The following is a 21,248-nucleotide window of genomic DNA, read 5'->3' as shown; positions in this document are numbered from 1 at the left end:
CATTCTCAGTTCGACCGTTCCTGAGATGTGTGGTTAATTGAAAACCCAACCGCCAAAGAACACCGGTAATCCACCATCTAGTATTCAAATCCGTGTAAAAATAACCGAGTAGGGAGCCTCCTAGAAGACATACAGTTTACTCTTGGTACCAAATCTTCGTTGAGACAAATTGTTTTTCCCAACAAAACGGCCGGTTCTTCTTCCAGGAGGTAATTTAAAAAGGTATCGTTTATCTGGACGTGCTTTAAAATTATCTAATTCCTCAGTTACACGATGATGAGTAAGATGGATAACTGAGAAAGACGGGACACCACCTCGTACCAGGTCGGTGAATCGGTCGTGAAGGACCAGTTGCATCACCACCTCGCTCTCCAGATTAGACCTCGCTAGATATAGTATTGTCATAGTCAACATAAATACATATATATATATTTAAACAATAGAATATATATATATATGTTGATTCGTAACTAGTATGCAAAAAAAATAAAACCATTTGTACGATTCTGAATAGATAAATTTTAGTATTTTCAGTATCGAAAATATTTGTATTGAAAATAGTTATTTTTTAAGATTTGCTACGATGTTGAATGAATGAGTGAATGACGGTATTAAAATTTATTATTTTTGTTATTATTTTTACGTTTTTATTTATTGTTTAAAAAAACTTAAGAAAAAATCTTATGATTTTTTTCATGTGTAGTATGTTCGATCATGTAAGCATGTTCTTCTTCTTACTCTTATTTGTTGGTGTTGCTTTTTCATACTTATTTTTATAAAAATTTAAGAAAAAAAAATTTTTCAACGGGTAGTATGTTTTTTATTGTACGGTATGGTTTTTATTGTACGTACGACTGCCCAAAATGGAGTGTAATTATTGTTATTTATATTTGTTTGTATGTATGTATGTAAGTTTGTTTCACGGTAGCAGTTTAAATTAGATTTATATATTATTAGATTTGGTTAGTTTAAATAGATTTAGAAAGTTTGAAAAAAAATATGTATACAAAATTTTCACCCGAACGGTCTTCAGTTATACGTGAAAAAGTCGTATTATTCAGCAATTTTATTTTCGCCAGTCCTTTTTTTTAATTTTTGATATTTATCTCTTGCTAAATACTGATTAAAATTGTTGTTCTTTTAGGAAGAATATTTCTTTTTCGTTGTAACAACACCGTGCGATTACAAATTATCGTATATGCTTTTTATTACTTCGTTTTTGTTACTTTTATACGGATTTGAATACTAGATCTTGGATACCGGTGTTCTGTGGTGATTGGGTTTTAATTAACCACACATCTCAGGAACGGTCGATCTGAGACTGTACAAGACTACACTTCATTTATATTCATACACATTGTCGTCATTCTTTCTCTGAAGTAATACCTTACGGTAGTTCCGGAGGTTAAAACGGAAAAAGAAAGATAGATATGATTTTTAGTGACAGAAAAACTCATCCTCCTTTATAGGCTATTGAATATTTAATTAATAAATTTCCCGTAATTGTTTTAAATTCCTCGTTTTTGTTAGTTGTATTGTATGATTTACTTGGTAAAACCGTATACTTAAAAAGGAATTATGTTTATTTGAATTGCTGTATTACAATTCAAGTCATCAAATTATAGAAATTTTATATATATATATATATATATATATATATATATATATGTGTGTGTGTGTGTGTGTGTGTGTCAGTTAATCTAATTGTATATAACTTTTATTCTCTCCTGATGGTATTATTCGTTATAATAAATTAATAATGATAAAATCGACTATAGGTGATATATTAACAAAAGTACGAACAACAGGAAGCACAAAATTTGTCAATACACAAAGAGGTTAGCTGTTACAATCAAAGTTTAATAATTGAATAGATTTCATTGGTCGATATAAATTTTACAATGAATCATTGAAATCGACATCGATATAATATTACTGCGGTACAAAGAAAAAAGTAGAAGAAAAACAATACCTGAAACGATGATCGTCACTTTACATTTTACAATAGCGTTTATAGATAGTAACGTCAATTGAACGAATGAATTGAATCTGAACGGATGAAATATTTCTCCAAAAGGGCATTTTCAATTCGTCCCGTTAAATAACAGAAATCAAATCGGTTATTTGTATGAATAACAGGTGGTGCTACCGTGTGTGAGGACGATTTTCCGTTTTAAATAGTTGTCAATGTATTTTCACGTAACAAAAACTTTTACTTTTAGAATCTGCATTAACTTACCACCTTACAAGCTGTTGTTTTTCTTCAACAACGAGATGTCCAATTTTTTTTTTTTTGTAATAAAATCTGGAAATTGAGGACTTTTTAATTGTACCAAGGGATATATAGGGTGTTCTCCCGGGATTTTTATAACCTATTTTTCTCGTGAAAATAATGAAATACGTTTACATAAATATATATCTTAAAATGTTTCGTTTGCGAGTTACGGTTACTGAAAGATTTCGCTCGGATTTTAGGTTTCCCGGTGAACTGAGATCGTAATAAAATTTTTAGGATCTTGATTAAGAGGCGGAATTAGTTTTTTCTTATAGGTTTTGACCTCATTTGAATACTAGATCGTGGATACCGGTGTTCATTGGTGGTTGGGTTTCAATTAACCACACATCTCAGGAACGGTCGAACTGAGAATGTACAAGACTACACTTCATTTACACTCATACATATCATCCTCTGAAGAATTATCTAAACGGTAATTACCGGAGGCTAAACAGGAATAAGAAAAGGTTTTGACCTGCAAAATCGAATGGTTTCCAGAACGGTTACGGAGTAGTTTTGAGAAATCAGGTGTGAAAACCAATAAATTCGCGTACGAAAAACAGCTGAACCGTCACGTGTATGTGTGTGGTCAGCAGGTTGTATGTTTACTTTATTTATTTTTTTGATAGGGCTGGAATGCTCAGTGCACACCAGACGACTTGGTGGACTTCACGTTAAACAGTGAAGATCAGTGGAGGAGAGTAGATGCATACGCTAAGGAATTGCTAGAAAGTAAGGATCAAGAGGGACGGCGCCTGTACTGTTAGCGTAGGGTAGGGAGGACAGCCCCAGAGCCGAGGGCGGCATGCCTAGGTGTGACAGTACCAGTGAATTTCTGGGGACTCCAGGGGATAGTAGGCTGAACACTAAGAGAAAAAAACCGTGTTTGGCAGAATTGTCCGGACACGACGTCAAAAAGGCACACAACAGATTCCTCAAAAGAGCCGACCTACCATGCCGGTAGGTGGGAAGACTTATTAGACTAACCAGACACTCCTTCAGGTGGAGTTATACCTACCGGTTTGGTCCGACCTGGAAGAGTTGAGGAAAAAAAGAAAAAAGAAAGGTCGGGTGTTTTCATAGACCACGCGGTTGTAAGTGTTTAACACTGAAGAAAAAAAAATGTTTTTTTTTTTTGTGGACTTTTGTTTTATCTTGTACTATTTCTTCTGATATTTTCATTTCTTTTAGATTATTTCAACCACTATAGCCCATTGATTTACTTATTTTTAATTGCAAATGTGGTTGAAAATTTTTTTTGTAAGACTTGAATCGTGCATTCTCATAAGGTGAACGAAGAATTTTGTTCATTTTGTTGTAAAGAAATCTTAGAGTTTTTCCGCAGTAAAGGTTTTTTCAGAATTTTTATTTGCTTTCTTTTATTTTTATCATTAGCGCTAGGATTTCATTCAAAATTATTCATTCTTGTTTTTTTTTATATTCCATTTATTTCACCCGGTTTTAGACTGAAGATGTATTCTGATACTTTCAAGCCTTCTGGAATGTTTATCGTGTAATAACGTATTATAAAGCATCAGTTTTTTTTTAATTTAGATATTCTTTTTGTTTGAAATATCTCTAGTTAGAGGGTTGGCCAATTATATTTTTTCGTTGATTAATTGGGTTCTTTATCTATATCTTTGTTTTGGATTATTTCTCACAGATATTTAAATTAACTGTTTTTCTCCACCTCAGTAATTTTGTATAAAAATTAATCGAAATTTGTTATTATAAAGTTTATATATTTGTATGTGTTTGTGTACGGAATATGATTGTAAATTTTAACAAGTATACATTAAGAGAAAATAGAACAACACCGTATTGTAACTTTGTCGTACGACCATTAAATATATCTATTTCACTAATTATAACTTGAAATCGGAGGGGTTTATTTTACGCCTAACCATAAACGGCATTTGTATCTTGTGTATGTGCACGACCATGTGCGTTGATTGCTCTATCATTTATTAGGCTATATTTGTTGAACCAGTTAGAAGTCTTCATGTTTAATCTGCTCTCGTATTTCATGTCCATTCCGTTTTAATTTTATATTCTCCATTTATTCCTATTCCGGCTTTATTAATATAGTCCTTACCTTTTCAATAGATGTAGTCGTTTTGTAACGTATTAGTTTTAAGTTTAATAAACGTTGTATAATGTTTCATTAAAATGAATGTTATTGTTGTTTCTCTGTTATTTCAGCAGAATTCGATATTAGATTAAGTAAGATGGTCGGGGCATTTGTAAATGGATATTTGTTGTATGTATTTTGTTTCCGTTTGAGTAAATATGAAATTGTTAATTCTGCGTATCGTATTCTACGTGTCTATGGTAATTTCAGTATTAAATAACGTATTTTGTTGCTTTATTTTATATTACTTCAACCTATGATAGCAAATTTTTTTAAAAAGGAATTTTACTTTTTTTTGGATATTATTTATTTTATTTTTTAGTTCCTATTTTGAGGTTAACTATTTTTTTGTTATTTTGATTATTTTCTCTTAATTTTAATCTTATTGGATTTCTTTATGGATTTTTTTTGTGTTCTGGGTTTGGGGTTTATTTCATTTCATTTTGTTTCTATGAATTCTAGAAGGTTGAAATTTTCAGAGAACATTTTTAGAACCTTTCTTAAAAGGTTTGTAAAGTTTCAGAAAAATCGTTAGGAGAATGGATGAGTGATAATAAATCAAAAGCGTGCTCCTCTTCGTGGGACATATTGTGTATATATATATATATATATATATATATATATATATATTCCTTCTTTTTTTATATATGTATTTATTGTTAGAAATTTACTTTTTTCTTTTTAAGATAATAATTTTTTTTTTGTCTTCAGTCATTTGACTGGTTTGATGCAGCTCTCCAAGATTCCCTATCTAGTGCTAGTCGTTTCATTTCAGTATACCCTCTACATCCTACATCCCTAACAATTTGTTTTACATATTCCAAACTTGGCCTGCCTACACAAGTTTTTCCTTCTACATGTCCTTCTAATATTAAAGCGACTATTCCAGGATGCCTTAGTATATGGCCTATAAGTCTGTCTCTTCTTTTAACTATATTTTTCCAAATGCTTCTTTCTTCATCTATTTGCCGCAATACCTCTTCATTTGTCACTTTATCCACCCGTCTGATTTTTATCATTCTCCTATAGCACCGCGTTTCAAAAGCTTCTAATCTTTTCTTCTCAGATACTCCGATCGTCCAAGTTTCACTTCCATATAAAGCGACGCTCCAAACATACACTTTCAAAAATCTTTTCCTGACATTTAAATTAATTTTTGACGTAAACAAATTATATTTCTTACTGAAGGCTCGATTCGCTTGTGCTATTGGGCATTTTATATCGCTCCTGCTTCGTCCATCTTTAGTAATTCTATTTCCCAAATAACAAAATTCTTCTACCTCCATAATCTTTTCTCCTCCTATTTTCACATTCAGCGGTCCATCTTTGTTATTTCTACTACATTTCATTACTTTTGTTTTGTTCTTGTTTATTTTCACGCGATAGTTCTTGCGTAGGACTTCATCTATGCCGTTCATTGTTTCTTCTAAATCCTTTTTACTCTCGGCTAGAATTACTATATTATCAGCAAATCGAAGATAATATATATGGAATGGAAATAATGTACTGTAAAAAAAATACCTCGTCCGATCGGGATTTTAATCGGGGTCCTTCTGGATGAAAGGATGATTAAACTCTACCACTCCATTACAGAGTTATATTTTTTTAATTTTATCCGATATTACCAAGTAAGAAATTAATGTAACTTTAATTCTTTCAATTCCATTTGATATTTCAATTGAAATATGCTTTTTAGTTTAAATCCGTTTATTATACTGGTTAAAATACGTAACTTTTTTTTACGAGAGGTTTATATAACGGGATTGTTTTGCTTAAATATTTATTTTTATCACCGCATACCTCTGTAAAGAACAAACTTAGAGTAATTTTTTTTTTTATTTGTCTGGATATTTATATTTTACGTATAAAGATTATGTCTAATTAATTTTGTTAAATTATAACTTACAATTATAATTGTAATCGGGTGTGTACCTATAATTATTGTAAATATATAAAATAAATATTTCATTAATAAATGAATAAAGATCATATTTCTGCAGTAATTAATATTAATTTAAATTTATCCCTGCAAAATTCTTTTATCGTTAAATAAAGTACGATAAAAATTAATCTAAAAATAAGAAAATTATTGACACTTGTTAAAATGAAGATTTCTTTATATAAAAATTATAAACCGTAAAAAGAAAATGTCTTGTATAAAAAGCAAAGGTTGTAACTCGTTAGTTATAATAACTTAATTACAGCAGTTAAGTTAAAATGTGACGTAGAAGAAAAAAATAAAACAATAAAAAAAGTAATAGAAAGTAAATGAGGTAAAAAGAAACGTTACACAATGACCGTAATTAAATTAACCGATTATTCGTTGCTGCTGTAAAAATAAAATAATTTAAGTGATAATTTAATGGAAAGAAAAAGAAAAATAGTAAAATGAGAACATAAAAAGTGGAAAGTTTTCCTTTATTCTTACATTAAGATTACTGACAACTTAAAAACGAAATGTTTAAACCTTTACCGTATTTCCCGTTTATAAGTAGGTGTCTCAATCTTCGTTAGAACACAAAGTTTTTAATCGAAAACTTTTTTACGTACAGGTGTACTATTGCGGTGTGAAAGTTATTTACGAGTAACATTTCTCAACTTTGACTTATATTATGAATTATAAATAAAATGAAAGAATAACTCTTTCAATTTTTCCTTACAAGTGTTCTTTGTGAGCATATTTAATCAACGGGATATATGTCTATCCTTAGGAGAGTTCGTCCGATACTTTAACGTGCATGTCTCTAGAGTATTTAAAGGGACATCCGCTTCAATTCTGTGTCTCAAACCGGCTTGATTAGTAAGTAGAGGAAGTAAGTTACACAAAATCCTTTTATAAAATCGCAAAGGAAGAATCACGAGATCAAATCGGGTGATCTTGCAGGTACCGCAAACAGATTGTGTCATCGCACCCACACCGACCGATCCTTCTTTCTTTCTATCTTTTTCCTGTTTAGCCTCCGGTAATTACCTTTCAGATAATATTTCACAGGATGAATGAAGATGATATGTATGAGTGTAAATGAAGTGTAGTCTTGTACAGTCTCAGTTCGACCATTCCTGAGATGTGTGGTTAATTGAAATCGAACCACCAAAGAACACCGGTATCCACGATCTAGTATTCAAATCCGTGTAAAAATAACTGACTTTACTAGGATTTCAACCTTAGAACTCTCGAATTCGAAATCAGCTGATTTGGGAAGACGCGTTCACCACTAGACCAATCCGGTAGACAACGCCGACCAATCCAGCGGTCGGACAAACTGTCATTCCTACTATCCCGGCCTGAGTTATGGCAGTGGGAATGCACATCATCGCGATTAAAATTCTGTAGTCCATTTTGTTGTTGAGAAAATAGATGAGGACGCACATATCCGAATAATCAATTTCTGTTACCCTCGTTTCAGCGAAATGAACGATCCGAAAAGTCTTTTAAAATTTAAAAGAAATCTTTTAAATTCGGGAAATCTCTTCGGAATTGTAAGAGTTCATATGGATTTTTTTACTCCCGGATACCTTCCACTAAGATGAAATGTCGACTCAAGGCTAAAGATAATACAATCAAGAAAGACGAGTCGTCTTCATCTTTCAACATTTTAATCGAGAAATCGGTATCACACCGTAGTCTGCAGACTTCAAATCTTGTACCAGTTGTAAACGGTATGGCTGCGTATAGGTTTTCTTAAACATTCGACATTTTCGTCACCTACATTGCTAGTTATCGGTACAGCTTTCTAACAAATCTTTTAGGGCTACGCAGGGAAGGTTCCCTTACACGTTGAGTATTTTCTTTAGACACCTTCCGTAGCTCGTGCTCTTTTCCCTTTATACGCACATTCCGTTGTTTCAAACCGATTATACCATCGATGAATTGTTACTCGGAGAATCACAAATAAACTTTCTTCGGTACACATGTTGAACAGCCCGTTCTTTTTCCAGAAGGCAACCGTAAACTATCTGGACGTTCTTCACCATTTTCTAATTCCTTAGACGATGACGACCAAGATGGGACACCATTTCTAACACTAAGACGGAGCACCGTCTTTTTTATGTTAGAAACGCATTTGGTGCGGTCCGCTGGACAGCCATCATTGAGGAGCTTCAAGCCATGCAAATAAGTAATTACTTAGTAAATCAGATAGATCAATATCTGCAAAATAGGTTCATAGAAGTCAAAACCCTAGAAAGGAAAGCGATATTTCAGGTATTCGGAGGGGTGCCGCAGGGATCTGTCCTTGGCCCAACCTTATGGAATGTTTTCTATGATAAAATCTTCAGGCTGAACTACCTCGAAGGGGTATCGATAGTAGGATACGCGGTTGATATCGCAATATTAGTAGAAGACAGAGATATTAATGAACTGGAGAACAAGGCAAACCAAGCGCTAAGAACAATAGATGAATGGATGGAGGATAACAAATTAGAAATAGCTCCTAATAAATCCTGTTGCCTGGTCCTCTCGGGTAGAAGACCATTAAGAAGTGTGAATCTAAATATCAGAGGACAGAGAATTGATGAAGTAAAAGAAACATAATACTTGGAGTTACTTCTGGACAAAAGTTTAAGGTTCAGCAAGCATATTGATATGATTTGTGGGAGAGTTACTCCTGCTGTAAAGGGATTAAGAGGATTATTTCAAAACCACGGCACACCTAAAATAGTTATTCGAAGATTGATAACCGCGGCTATCACTTCGGCGGTACTGTATGCGGCTCCCATATGGGGGGCGGCAATGAACATACAGCGAAATAAAAAGAAGTTGAGAAGTGTCCATAGACTGGCATTGCTGCGTGTAGCTGCTAGTTACTGTACGGTATCGTATTACGCGCTGTGCGTACTGAGCGGGGTCCTACCCATTGACCTTTAGATAAAAGCCAGAACCCTCAGACACAGCGGTATGTCGAAAGAAGAGATGGAAGGGATTATAGAACAAGAATGGCAAGAAGAGTGGGCAGGGTCCAGAGTGGGAGAATGGACCAGACGTCTAATCCCTAACATTAAAACAATAGACTCGGAATAACAATACTCTATTGTTATTCCCCGGAATAACAATACTCTATTGTTATTCCCCGGAATAACAATAGACTGTCATGACATAGAGATGTCAGTTTTTACATGACACAATTACTGTCGGGGCACGGCTCTTTCGGTCAGTATCTGTATAGGATCGGGAAGAGAGCCACCCCGCAGTGCATCTATTGTCCAGAGAATGACGATGCCGAACATACGTTGTTCATATGTCCAAGATGGGCCGTTAACAGAGGTCAAATAGTAATTAATGGTCTTACACCAGAAAATCTCATAAACTGGTCGGGGTACAACAATGAGAACTGGGAATGGTTCCGCAGGTTCGCCGGGGAGGTCCTGCGGGCCAAAGAGGATGAAGACAGAAGAATGGGAGTATAAACAGTAGGGGAGGGCGGACAGTCACTCCATGGAGGGCCCGTACGCCTTGGTGTGCGGGTACCTGAGAAGGGGACGAACTCCAGGGGAGTTTGAGTTTGGGTTAAAATAAAAGACCAAGTCCCGGTCGGCGGGGTCGTCCCTGCGGAAGCCTAGGCTCTTTGTGGGGTCGGCGCTGTCGATTAGAGGCCAAAGGCCGAGTCCCGGTTCCCTGCTGAGGCGCTGGGGGACGGCATAGCCGGACCTTGGCTCTAAAGCGGGGAATTAGAGGCAGGCAACGTAAAACAAAAGATCCGAGACCGGGGAGGCCAACCTGCCGTGCCGGACGTATAGCCGGCGGGTGGGGGACGCCTCCTTCGAGTAAAAGGACACTCTCCCCGACTGAGTATACTTAATTGGATATCCGGTCGGGGAGAGTAGGGGGGAAAAAAAAGACGGAGCACCGCTTCACTTACGCCTAAAAGTCCGAGATTTTCTTGATACTTTATTCCCAGGTCGGTGGATCGGTCGTAAAGGTCCAATTGCACGGTCGCTTACCTCCAAATATTCGACTCCCGGTAAAGTTATTTTTGTAGGGTTTCATTAAAGATTGGATTTATGTACCGCCTTTAGCTGCTGATTTTTTTTTAACTAAGACTTCTTCATTAACGCCCGACTTGCTGGCTACAGTATGGAATGTAAACGGAAGTGAATGTTGGGTGGCAAACTTTACGTACTTTTTATGAAATAAGACCTCAACCGGAATCTTAAAGCTATCTCGATAAATATTTACGTGTTTTTAAAGTTTTGAAGTTCTTTTTAGTATAATCAAAGTTATAAGCCATTACATACAGTCATAGTAAAGAAAAATAAATCTAAAATTATAATTTCTTAATTTGCATATATATTTAATCGTTTTTTAAATTATTTAATGGTTAAGTTTCTAATTTTGGTCTTTCAAGTTGGTCCCGCCGGGTTTAGAAATTCGAAATTGAAAATGTTTTTTCTTTTTCTTTTAAGGTGAGTTTTTTTGATATTCTTTTATTTTATTAATATCTTCGCGTCTAACCTTAATTTTTAAAAAGATAAACAATATTTATGTATCAATAAATGTCAAAATGATTGATATGGGTGTCAGAATATATTGATCATACATAAAATGAATTTTCTTTAATTTAATATATAAGTACTTTTTAAAAATAAAGATAAGCGAATATCGCATTGGTATCCCTTGTGAATACAAATTGACAGTGCGCGATCTTTAAGAAAAAATTACGTTGTTGTTCTACTTCATTTTGAGTATCGTTTTCGTTCTTCTATTGTTTTTCGTCACGTTTTTATTTGTTATATACTTCTCTCTCGTTCTCCTGCATATATTAGATGTTATTTTATTGTCATCTTTCTGGTAAATGTCATTGATATTATGATGTTATAGTGTCAAGATAGTTTTTTTTTATTTTAATAAAATATTTCTTTGATCACTTTTCATCTCATAAAAATGCAGTACTGAAAGAAATTTAATATTTGAAGAGATTGTTTGTTTTTTTTTTTTAATTTCTAATGAAGATTTTCTTTTACATGCCTAAGTAAAATGGATCTTGTAGAAAGTTAAATAATTTATAATCTTTTATTCGAAAAACAAATCCGCCCATCTCTTTGGCAGTGTAATAGCGTCTTGTTCTTTCATCCGGAAGTCCCGAATTTGAATTCTGGTCGTGCACGGCACTATTTTTTACGCTACAAAATTTCCATTTTCACATTGGCAGGTAAAAGAAGCTTCCTTCTGTGGTGAATTAATCCACAAATTAAAAAAAATATTGGTTTTATTTTTTTTCTCCGGTCATTGTAGAATCAAGAAGAATAATTAACTTCTGGCTAGTTTTTTAAGCTTTTCAATATTCCTTAATTCTTTCGTTGTGCCGCTTCCTCCTTTCTTTCGACCCCTTTAGGTTAACGGATTCTTTCTTCTCGTTCTGGATCCTTTTGAATTCTTAATTCCTTTTTTATCTAAACAACCTTCTGATTTTTAAAACCGTCACGTTTATGTTTGCTACCCTTAAGCCGTCTTTCACTTGCTTGAACAGTTTACCGTATGTCTTGTCATCCTATTACACTTGTCAAAAATTCTTTTCGTAAGGCTGTTTGAATCTATTCTAGTCAGATGTCCGTAGAATGTTAGTCCTTCATTTACGTATTCTTTCCGTGATTTTATCTTACTCCCGAAAAAACTCTTCATTTTTTCTTAATTTCCAGTCATCGTTAGTTTTTCTAGGTCTTTTAGCAAGTTCCAGTTCGTCTGTTTCGCCTTGGTTCAGAGCTACGTTTTCTGCCGCGTATAAAATTCGATCGGATTACTTTTGTACACGCCTAATCTTGCCAATCTTTTAGATCCGCTTCTTATTGTACCCGTCTTTTGTTACACCGCAGGATTTTATAATCTTATCGATCCTAACGTTTTTACTTTCTTGTTCATCCCATTTGGTCGGATAACTTCATCCAAGTGCCTAAATTTGGTCTTCTTAATTCTTCGGATTTCTGGCCGTAACAATGTTGGTGCGTTCTTAATATAGTCATATTCTCAGTTTTTTCATTGGACATCTTTTAAGCCTGCTTTTTGACCAATCCGTGTACAACATTTATTTCTTGTTGTACCGCTTTTATATCTTCTACCGCGAGGGCGTGATCATCTGCAAATATCATACAATGTTAAAATAACTTGGCAAACTTCCTTCCATTCTCTTATGACCTTTTCCAAGATACACTGAAGAGAAGAGGACATAGTCCGACCTCCTTCTTGAATCCTGTCTTGATTGCAAGAGTTGAAATATATCTCCTTTAAAGTTGATCTTTTACTTTTGTATTTATCATAATTAGCTTGGTGGGGTTTGTTAGTTTTGGACGTGTCTCAAATTCTGTAAGAAAGTTGGATTGGGTTGTTATTATTATTTTTCGTTAAGATTGTTAAGACATCAAATCTGTTAGGGAAGTGTTCTTTTTTCATAACAAAAATAACTAAAAAAGAATTAAGAGTTTCAGAAGTTAATTATGTAAAACTGGGATAAGACAATTTTTTGATCGTAACTCGATTGTTTGATGTATATTGTAAGAATGAGTGTGTTTTATGGTTTTTTTTTTTTTTTTTTTTTATTAATAACCTCTACTAATTTTACTTTAGGGTAAACAAATCGGTTAAATTTGGTTTTGTAGTCTAATTTTTAGCTTGATGAATTCTTGTTTATTTTTTAACATAATTTACAAAATGTGACTGAATTAAATAAACCACAGTAGCAATGATTTGAATGCAATTTTTTCAGTGCTGATATGTAAAATAACGTTTTGAAATACTTCAATTTTTTTTTCTTTGCTGCTAAATACGACTTAGAATATTCGTGACTAAAACTATTTGAGACGAATAGTTAAATGAGCATGACAAAAAAATCTTCCCTTATAAGTTAGGTCTTCTTTTTGTAATTATTTATATTGCGGGTTAATAAAGATGACACAAGAAAAAGGGAATTTTTGAACTCCCTCTTTATACCTTACACACTTGAAAAAATTTTTATGGCGAAAGCTCACTGTTCCATGATGACCGAGTGGCAAGGTTGCATTTATATAAAATAGTGCTGCCAACTGTACATCGCTGTCGCTACGCATGTCAAAAGTCCCCGTTTTTTTGTGTTATCTTTATAACTGTACAATAATAATATTAATCATAAAAAAATTGGAAATTACATTTTATTTTATGTGAATTAGTTTTCGTACCCGTTCTCTGCAGGGACAAATATCAAATTTTTATGCTTTTGAAGAACGATCATATAAACAATATTTCAGTTTTATAGTTGTTACAAATTAGAAAATTCCTTGAAATATATTATTTAGAGCATTCTCAGAACAGAAATTGGAAATACGAAATCAGCTTCACTATTTTGTTCGTTTGAAACCGAATTTCTAAAATAGTTTTCATATAAACTTTTACTTAGTGTCTATGCAGAATTTTATGTTTCCATTAGCTTATTTAACCCTTTTTTGGGGGCCGATAAAAAGGAAAATTCAGAAATTTCTCCTCGTAGAATGTTGGCTTATATCAGTCGTACCGAGTAGAGAATATTATGCGGAGATACGGGTAACATTTTCAATTTCGTTTAATCTTTTTACGGTTTTATATTAAAGATAAATTTTTAAAGGTAGGGTATTCTTTTGTTTAATTTTTAATTTTACACTTCACATATAGCCAGATTCTGGTTTTGAAATATTTCCTTCCTTTTTTTGATCCTGTTTAATGATTGTACGGTACAAATTTATTTTTGCCACTTTTAACTTACGGTAAACATCCTTGCGCTACGCTAGGTTTCTAGTTCTCCAGTTATAGTATAATTTATGATATTGAAAAATTTAAACCCTTAGGAAATTTTTATCAAAGTAAGTTTTTACCTTTTTTTCAGTGATATTGTATAGAGAGGAATAAACGCGCAAGTAGAATTTAATTCGTTTTACGTATCTGTAAATGTAATATTAGCGCAATAAGCGGCTTGAAATATATTTGTACACATGTAATTTTTCAAATTTCGTTTTATATTAATGTTTGTTATTTATTTATTTTTTTTATTTATTACAGGCGTTCCTAGAAATGGCCGATGAAGTTGCTGCTTCTACTATGGTCACTTATTTTACTTCTTGCACGGCACAGTTACGTGGCCGTGCCGTCTATGTTCAATTCTCCAATCATAAAGAATTAAAAACGGATCAGAGCCATAGCAATGCGGTAAGTTAAAAGAACAAAATTATAAAAACTATTTTACGTAGTAATTTAAATAATGAATTTTTTTTCAGATTTTATTTTGTCTTCAGTCATTATTTGACTGGTTTGATGCAGCTCTTCAAGATTCTCTATCTAGTTCTAGTCGTTTCATTTCGGTATACCCCCTACATCCTACATCCCTAACAATTTGTTTTACATATTCCAAACGTGGCCTGCCTACACAGGACTATTCCAGGTTGCCTTTAGTATGTGGCCTATAAGTCTGTCTCTTCTTTTAACTATATTTTTCCAAATGCTTCTTTCTTCATCTATTTGCCGCAATACCTCTTCATTTGTCACTTTTTCCACCCGTCTGATTTTTAACATTCTCCTGTAGCACCGCATTTCAAAAGCTTGTAATCTTTTCTTCTCAGATACTCCGATCGTCCAAGTTTCACTTCCATATAAAGCGACACTCCAAACATACTTTCAAAAATCTTTTCCTGACGTTTAAATTAATTTTTGATGTAAACAAATTATATTTCTGACTGAAGGCTCGTTTTGTCTGTTCTATTCGGCATTTTATATCGCTCCTGCTTCGTCCATCTTTAGTAATTCTACTTGTCAAATAACAAACTTCTTCTACATCCATAATCTTTTCTCCTCCTATTTTTACATTCAGTGGTCCATCTTTGTTATTTCTACTACATTTCATTACTCTTGTTTTGTTTTTGTTTATTTTCACGCGATAGTTATTGCGTAGGACTTCATCTATGCAGTTCATTGTTTCCTCTAAATCCTTTTTACTCTCGGCTAGAATTACTATATCATCGGCAAATCGTAGCATCTTTATCTTTTCACCTTGTACTGTTACTCCGAATCTAAATTGTTCTTTAACATCATTAACTGCTAGTTCCATGTAAAGATTAAAAGGTAACGGAGATTAAAAGATTAAAAAGCATTGTTAATTACTTTTTAAAATTGCATTAAGTTTGGACGTTCAATTTTATAAATTATTTTCACCGAAAATTCTCAGGATGGAAAAAGTGAATTAAGTTTTTATCATTTTATTTTTTATTGCCTAAATCTTTCATTAAATGTCATCTGAAATTATTTATTTAATGTACGTCAACTGACCGGGATTGGTTTAGTGGTAGAATCGTTTACACCCACCGTATACGGCGGTGTATTTTGGTGGTCGGCTCTATATTAATCGTACATCTCAGAAGTGGTCAAACCGAGTCTGAACAAGACCCATTTATATGTATTATATATCGTCATTTTACTTGGCCACGGTGATATTGCTTATTGTTCACAAGTTGAAAAGATTGCATTTTTTTTTCTTTATGTAATTTCAAACATGTTATTATAACTGTCTTCGAATTATTTTTTCTTGTACATATATTTTTAATTTTTTTTTTCACCAATAATTTTTTTTCTAATCAAAAATTATTTTACTAAAATATAAGTTTGTCTTGTGGATTATGCGAACAATCTTGCAACTGTCGTTGTACGTTAAGAATATACATCAACAAGACCGGTTTAATATATGAAAATAATAACTAATTACTATATAAAACCTAGGAGATACTGAAGAGGTGTGGATATGTTACTTATATTAAATTTTTAGAGAAGACTCAATAATATTACAACTCTATGTAATTTGGCTACTACAGATTTATTAATATGAAAATTTATTCTCTACTAGTTTAATATTTATAATTATTTTTAAAACCTTAATAATAAAATTACGATGTTTGATTAGTTTGGTAATTTTAAATTACTGGTATTAAATTATAATCGATCACGGTAAAACTAATTTGAAATTAATTTGTTAAAATGTTAGTTAATCAATCAGGGCAGTAACTTATCCTCGGCGCGTGCGTTAGTTTTCTGCGTGTTGTAACGCTTTATATAACTAATTATACAATACCGTGATAAAAGAAATTATTAGGTAATGGAAAGCGAAATCTTGTCATTTTTCTCGTCTTCTTTATTTCATCGTTCTCTCTTTTACTTCTTATTCTGTCTCTGTTTGCGTTAAAGGCTAGCTCCCGGTTGAAGTGAAGTCACAAGTGAAGTTTATATGAGTTATGGCTTTCCGTCTTGCCTTCTGATAGGCTACACACACATACGTACTGTGCGTACAACTTTTACTTCTTCCCGTAAGTCTTGTACACTTCCTCTCTAAACGTCGCTACCGCACCGCTACCGTCCCTTTTGTTACTTCACTTTCATTAACAGGTCGTGTCTTAATTAAGTGCTGATTAAAGCTTTTTCATTAACTTGTCTTCTCATTCCTTAATCTTTTCCCTACCCTACCTTCTCCGTCGCCCTTTCTACCTGTTTCCATTTAACCACCCTCTTCCACCCTTTTCTTTGCTACCGTCAACCGTTTTTCTTTCTTTAAATTTTCCGTAAATAATCTTTACCTCCATTAACTAAATATACAAACATACACATTTTTGTAATGTAATTACTTGATTTATCATTACTGTTATTATTTTCATTTATTATGTTAGAAGGAAGCTTTAATTAAATATCTTTGTAAAATAAAAATACCTTTTTTATTTGCTTCATTTATATCTATTACACTTTTTTTTTAATGTTTACTTTTTGACTATTTTGTGTTTTTAAATTAAAAAGGTATAAAAAGTTAAACTAATTATTACGTTTATAGTTTATTATAAAACTTGATATTGTACTATATTTTATAAGATTTTACTTAGTTCTTGACCTTCTATCTGATAAATATGAAAAATGTAATAAGTAATACCAAAGACAAAAGGGGAAAAACTCGGCGAAGGGAGTTGTCAACAAATCCTTGCCGGGAAACAACTTAATCATTACTCCCACACCTTCTACGGTATCAGTCGTTTCCCTCTCACGTACCCGATGCTTTTTTGAAATCAATGTTACACTTATTTTAAACTTTTAATTCAATAACATATATTTATTTATAAAATCAAAACATACTACAGTACGTTATTTTAAAAAATTGCTGGTATATTTATTATTTTTTATTTAAGTACAGTGCAGTCATTTTATCGGGCACGTCATGATACTGTATACTATAATATAGAGATACTGGCATTTGATTTGATACATAGAATGTAATTATGCACAACTGTTAATGTCTTACAGTTAATGTCTACCACTTTCCTGAAGGCAGGTTCGAACCCTTGACCCACCGGTTTGGTCTAGTGGTGAACTCGTCATCGCAAATCGTTTTCGAAGTCGAGAGTTGTAAGATTCAATTCCGAGTAAAGGCATTACGTTTATACGGATTTGAATACTTGATCGTAGATAGCGGTGTTTTTTTTTTGTTGTGGGGGGGGGGTGTTTCAATTAACCACACGTCTCAGGAACGGTCGACATGAGACTGTACAAGAGTACACTTCATTTACATTCATACATATCATCCTCTGAAGTAATATATTACGGTGATTCCGGAGGCTAAAACAGAAAAAGAAGACGAGATTGGAACCCTTAGCATCAAATGTTTTGACACCCTTCGTAGGACTTAAGGGTTAATGGAATTCATCTCTACAGTAATGGCTCATTCCATGTCTTTATTGTACGCGGGTTTGCTCGGTATACACGTTCTTTAAAAAATAAAATCAGTGAAAGAAGTCGGGGGACGAAATAAATAAATGCGGAACGAGGGGGCCACAGACCTTTTGAGGTCATACTTTCACCAAAGAATTCTTCCATAACTTTCATGGTGTTTTTGGATGTATGGCGCGTTGCTCCATCTTGTAACTATAACGTCCATCAGACTGGAGAAGAGCTGCAAATTGTATAATTATTTTCTGGTATAACGAACTGTCGAGGTTTTCGTATAAAAAAAATTGTACCCGCTATTCGTCGTCGAGAAATATCACACCCTACCTTCTGTGTGTGCAGCGGCGATTTATGTTAGATGTATGGATTTTTGTTCATCAATATCTGTTGTTTTGACTATTGATGTAACCCGTAAGGTGAAAATACGTCTTATCATTAAAAAACACATCCAGTGTATGCCCATCCTATTAAATAATGTGCGCGTTAAAATTATCGTACTGTATATATTATTTAATTTTAATTCGGAATCTGTTCCTTTTTACATGACCGCATTTCGTGGAAAGTTTATATCATTTTTAACTTCCTATATTTCTTTTTATTCTTGAAAACACTAAAAAAAGGGACCATTTTTTTGCGAACTGAAAACCAAATTTGTTGAAATTTCTTCAGTGGGTTAACAGATCAGACACTTAAAACAAAGTTGTGTGTGTGTTTATATATATATATATATATATATACATGCATACACGTATAATTTATTTGTTGGACAATTTTAATAAGAACACTTGAATTTTGTACCATTAAAATCAAAAGAAATAATGCACACTTTATAAAAAAAAAATAAATAAATATGATTTGTTTGGAATTTTTATGAATTTCGTAACATTTAAATCTGAAATTTTTTGTATTTTTAGGAACAGAAAATTCGATGAGTATGTTCCTCAATATATTACGTATTATAAAAAATGTATGTTGAATATTTAAGGTGACATTAGAGAAGGTGTTACGGGTGACCTAACGTGAGATATCAGACTTATAAAATCGTCAGGACCGTTATATCAAGAATAACAAACTTCTGCTGTCCTACTTATGTGGGAATGGTAATGGTACTTATATACGGTCACATACCCCCCTCCCCGTAACCAACCGAAATGCACTTTGTGTTAAATTCTACAGTTAACTTATGTCCACGTTTTCCCAAATCAGCTGATGTGGAAGTCGAGAGTTCAAGCGTTCAAGTACTAGTAAAGTCGGTTATTTTTACACGGATTTGAATACTAGATCGTGGATACCGCGGTGTTCTTAGGTGGTTGGGTTTCAGTTAACCACACATCTCAGCAATAGTCAAACTGACTGTACAAGACTACACTCCATTTACGCTCATACATATCATCCTCTGAAGTATTGTCTGAAAGATATTTACCGGAGGCTAAACAGGAAAAAGAAAGAAAATTACACGACTCCCTTAATCACTGTACGATGAAATCTTTATTCGTTGAGAAAAGAATTTTGTGGTACTCCTTGTATCGCAGGTCGTTTAACAAAGATTTTTTAACAGGTAGTTTTAAAGAACTAAAAAATAAGATAGTATTTTCTGTATTGAAATATTCCATTATATACATTGCCTCTAATTGCCGAATTAATACAGATTTTGACATCGAAAAAGTTTTCTATAGCAAATAAATTATTGGAACGGGTTCGGAAAACTGTAGAATAACAGTTTAAAATAACGGACATGAGCAAATAACTAAGCGTTTAATTTATTATTTTTCAAATCAAGGTAATTTTTTTGTTTTTCGCCAATAGGGAGTTTATTTTTAAATCGCATGTAAAAATAAAAAGCACCGATTGATAGCTGATGAAATTTCCCATTAAAAACAACCTCCCGAGTACTTTTTTTTATAGCAAAACCAAGGACGCTAGTGAGTTTCAGTATAAGCACCAAAATCGCGCTATAGATATCATACATAGGTAAGTGTATCTCGAGAATGCACAATACATAAACTAACGTAACTCTCTCTGTTCCTATTAGAGATAATTAAAGAATTCAAAAAGGTACGGATTCATAAAACCCAAGGCTATAAATTAGTCAAATTTTCGAAGTATTTTTAATTTCTGATTACCCGTTAATCCGGAGCTACTGTGAAAATTTGAAAGTTAATAAAACTCCTACAACAATAAACAAATTGCCGAAAATGAAAAAGTCAATATAGCATTCTGTTCTTGACCTACTCATTCCATAAAGGGTACCTCTATATATTATTTATTTGTTTATTTATCAATATTTTAAAATTGCGTGTTTTTATACCTTGGTTAAAACTGAAAACCGTGTGAAAATATTTTATTTGTTATTTTTGCCGGCCTCCGTGGCGCGAGTGTAGCGTCTCGGCCTTTCACTTGGAGGCCCTGGGTGGGTTCGAATCCCGATCAGGCATGGCATTTTTCACACGCGCTACAAATCATTCGGAATGAATTGCTTGACTGCGGACCCGAAGGTAAAACAAACCAAAAAAGAAATTGTTATTTTTAAGGTAAAACTTTTAATATGGCAGTGATGGTGTTTCAGAAACTTTAATTTTTCAGTGAGTTTTAGAAAGTAAATGTTTTTAGTATACTTCGTAAAAACATGAAAATGACGCTGTAAACAAATTGTTATAAAAAATTTAATGAAACTCATATTTTTATACAAGCAGATTTATATGTAGAATACGTCATTTATTAATTTTGCATGTTTAGATTTGACTGATTTTGCAAATTTTTTGCCGTTTATGGAAAAGAATGTGGTTTTTTGAAAAAATATCAGTTTTCTCGTTAGTATTTTGTTTTTTTTTTTTTATCTTATGAAAAAATAAATACTACCAAAGAAAAATAAGACAATTTTGCATAAAAAATCTCCGAACACTTTTTGCTACGAACAAAATTAATTATTTATGGATAAAGTATTAATTTACCCATTTAGTTTTACTGTGTACGAGGTTTCCGAGCAACTCTACCGTACCGCGATTTTAGTGCTTATTGTAAAATTCGCTAGCCTTAGTTTTGCTCGTAGAAAGCACTAACCGGGAGGTTTTTTTATGCAAACGTTTCTACCTATCGGCCCTTTTAATTTTTTACATGTGATTAAAAATAAATTCGCTCGCGATCGGCAAAGAAATAAA

At 33.1% G+C, this 21,248-nt stretch overlaps 1 protein-coding gene across 7 annotated transcripts in view; it reads left to right on the top strand.

Annotated features, from left to right (window-relative positions):
- Window positions 1–21,248, top strand: part of heph (polypyrimidine tract-binding protein 1 heph) — a 974,461-nt gene that overhangs the window by 813,810 nt on the left and 139,403 nt on the right. For all 7 annotated transcript variants that reach the window (XM_075379895.1, XM_075379893.1, XM_075379896.1 and 4 more), the window contains one exon: window positions 14,404–14,550. In XM_075379895.1, the coding sequence (XP_075236010.1) occupies window positions 14,404–14,550 (147 nt within the window). The remainder of the gene's footprint in view (window positions 1–14,403; window positions 14,551–21,248) is intronic.

The sequence above is a fragment of the Lycorma delicatula genome, chromosome 12, assembly GCF_047948215.1.
Source record: "Lycorma delicatula isolate Av1 chromosome 12, ASM4794821v1, whole genome shotgun sequence".
Taxonomy (NCBI): Eukaryota; Metazoa; Arthropoda; class Insecta; order Hemiptera; family Fulgoridae; genus Lycorma; species Lycorma delicatula.
The sequence above is the reverse complement of the archived record's forward strand: the minus strand, read 5'-3'. Positions and strand labels throughout refer to the sequence as shown.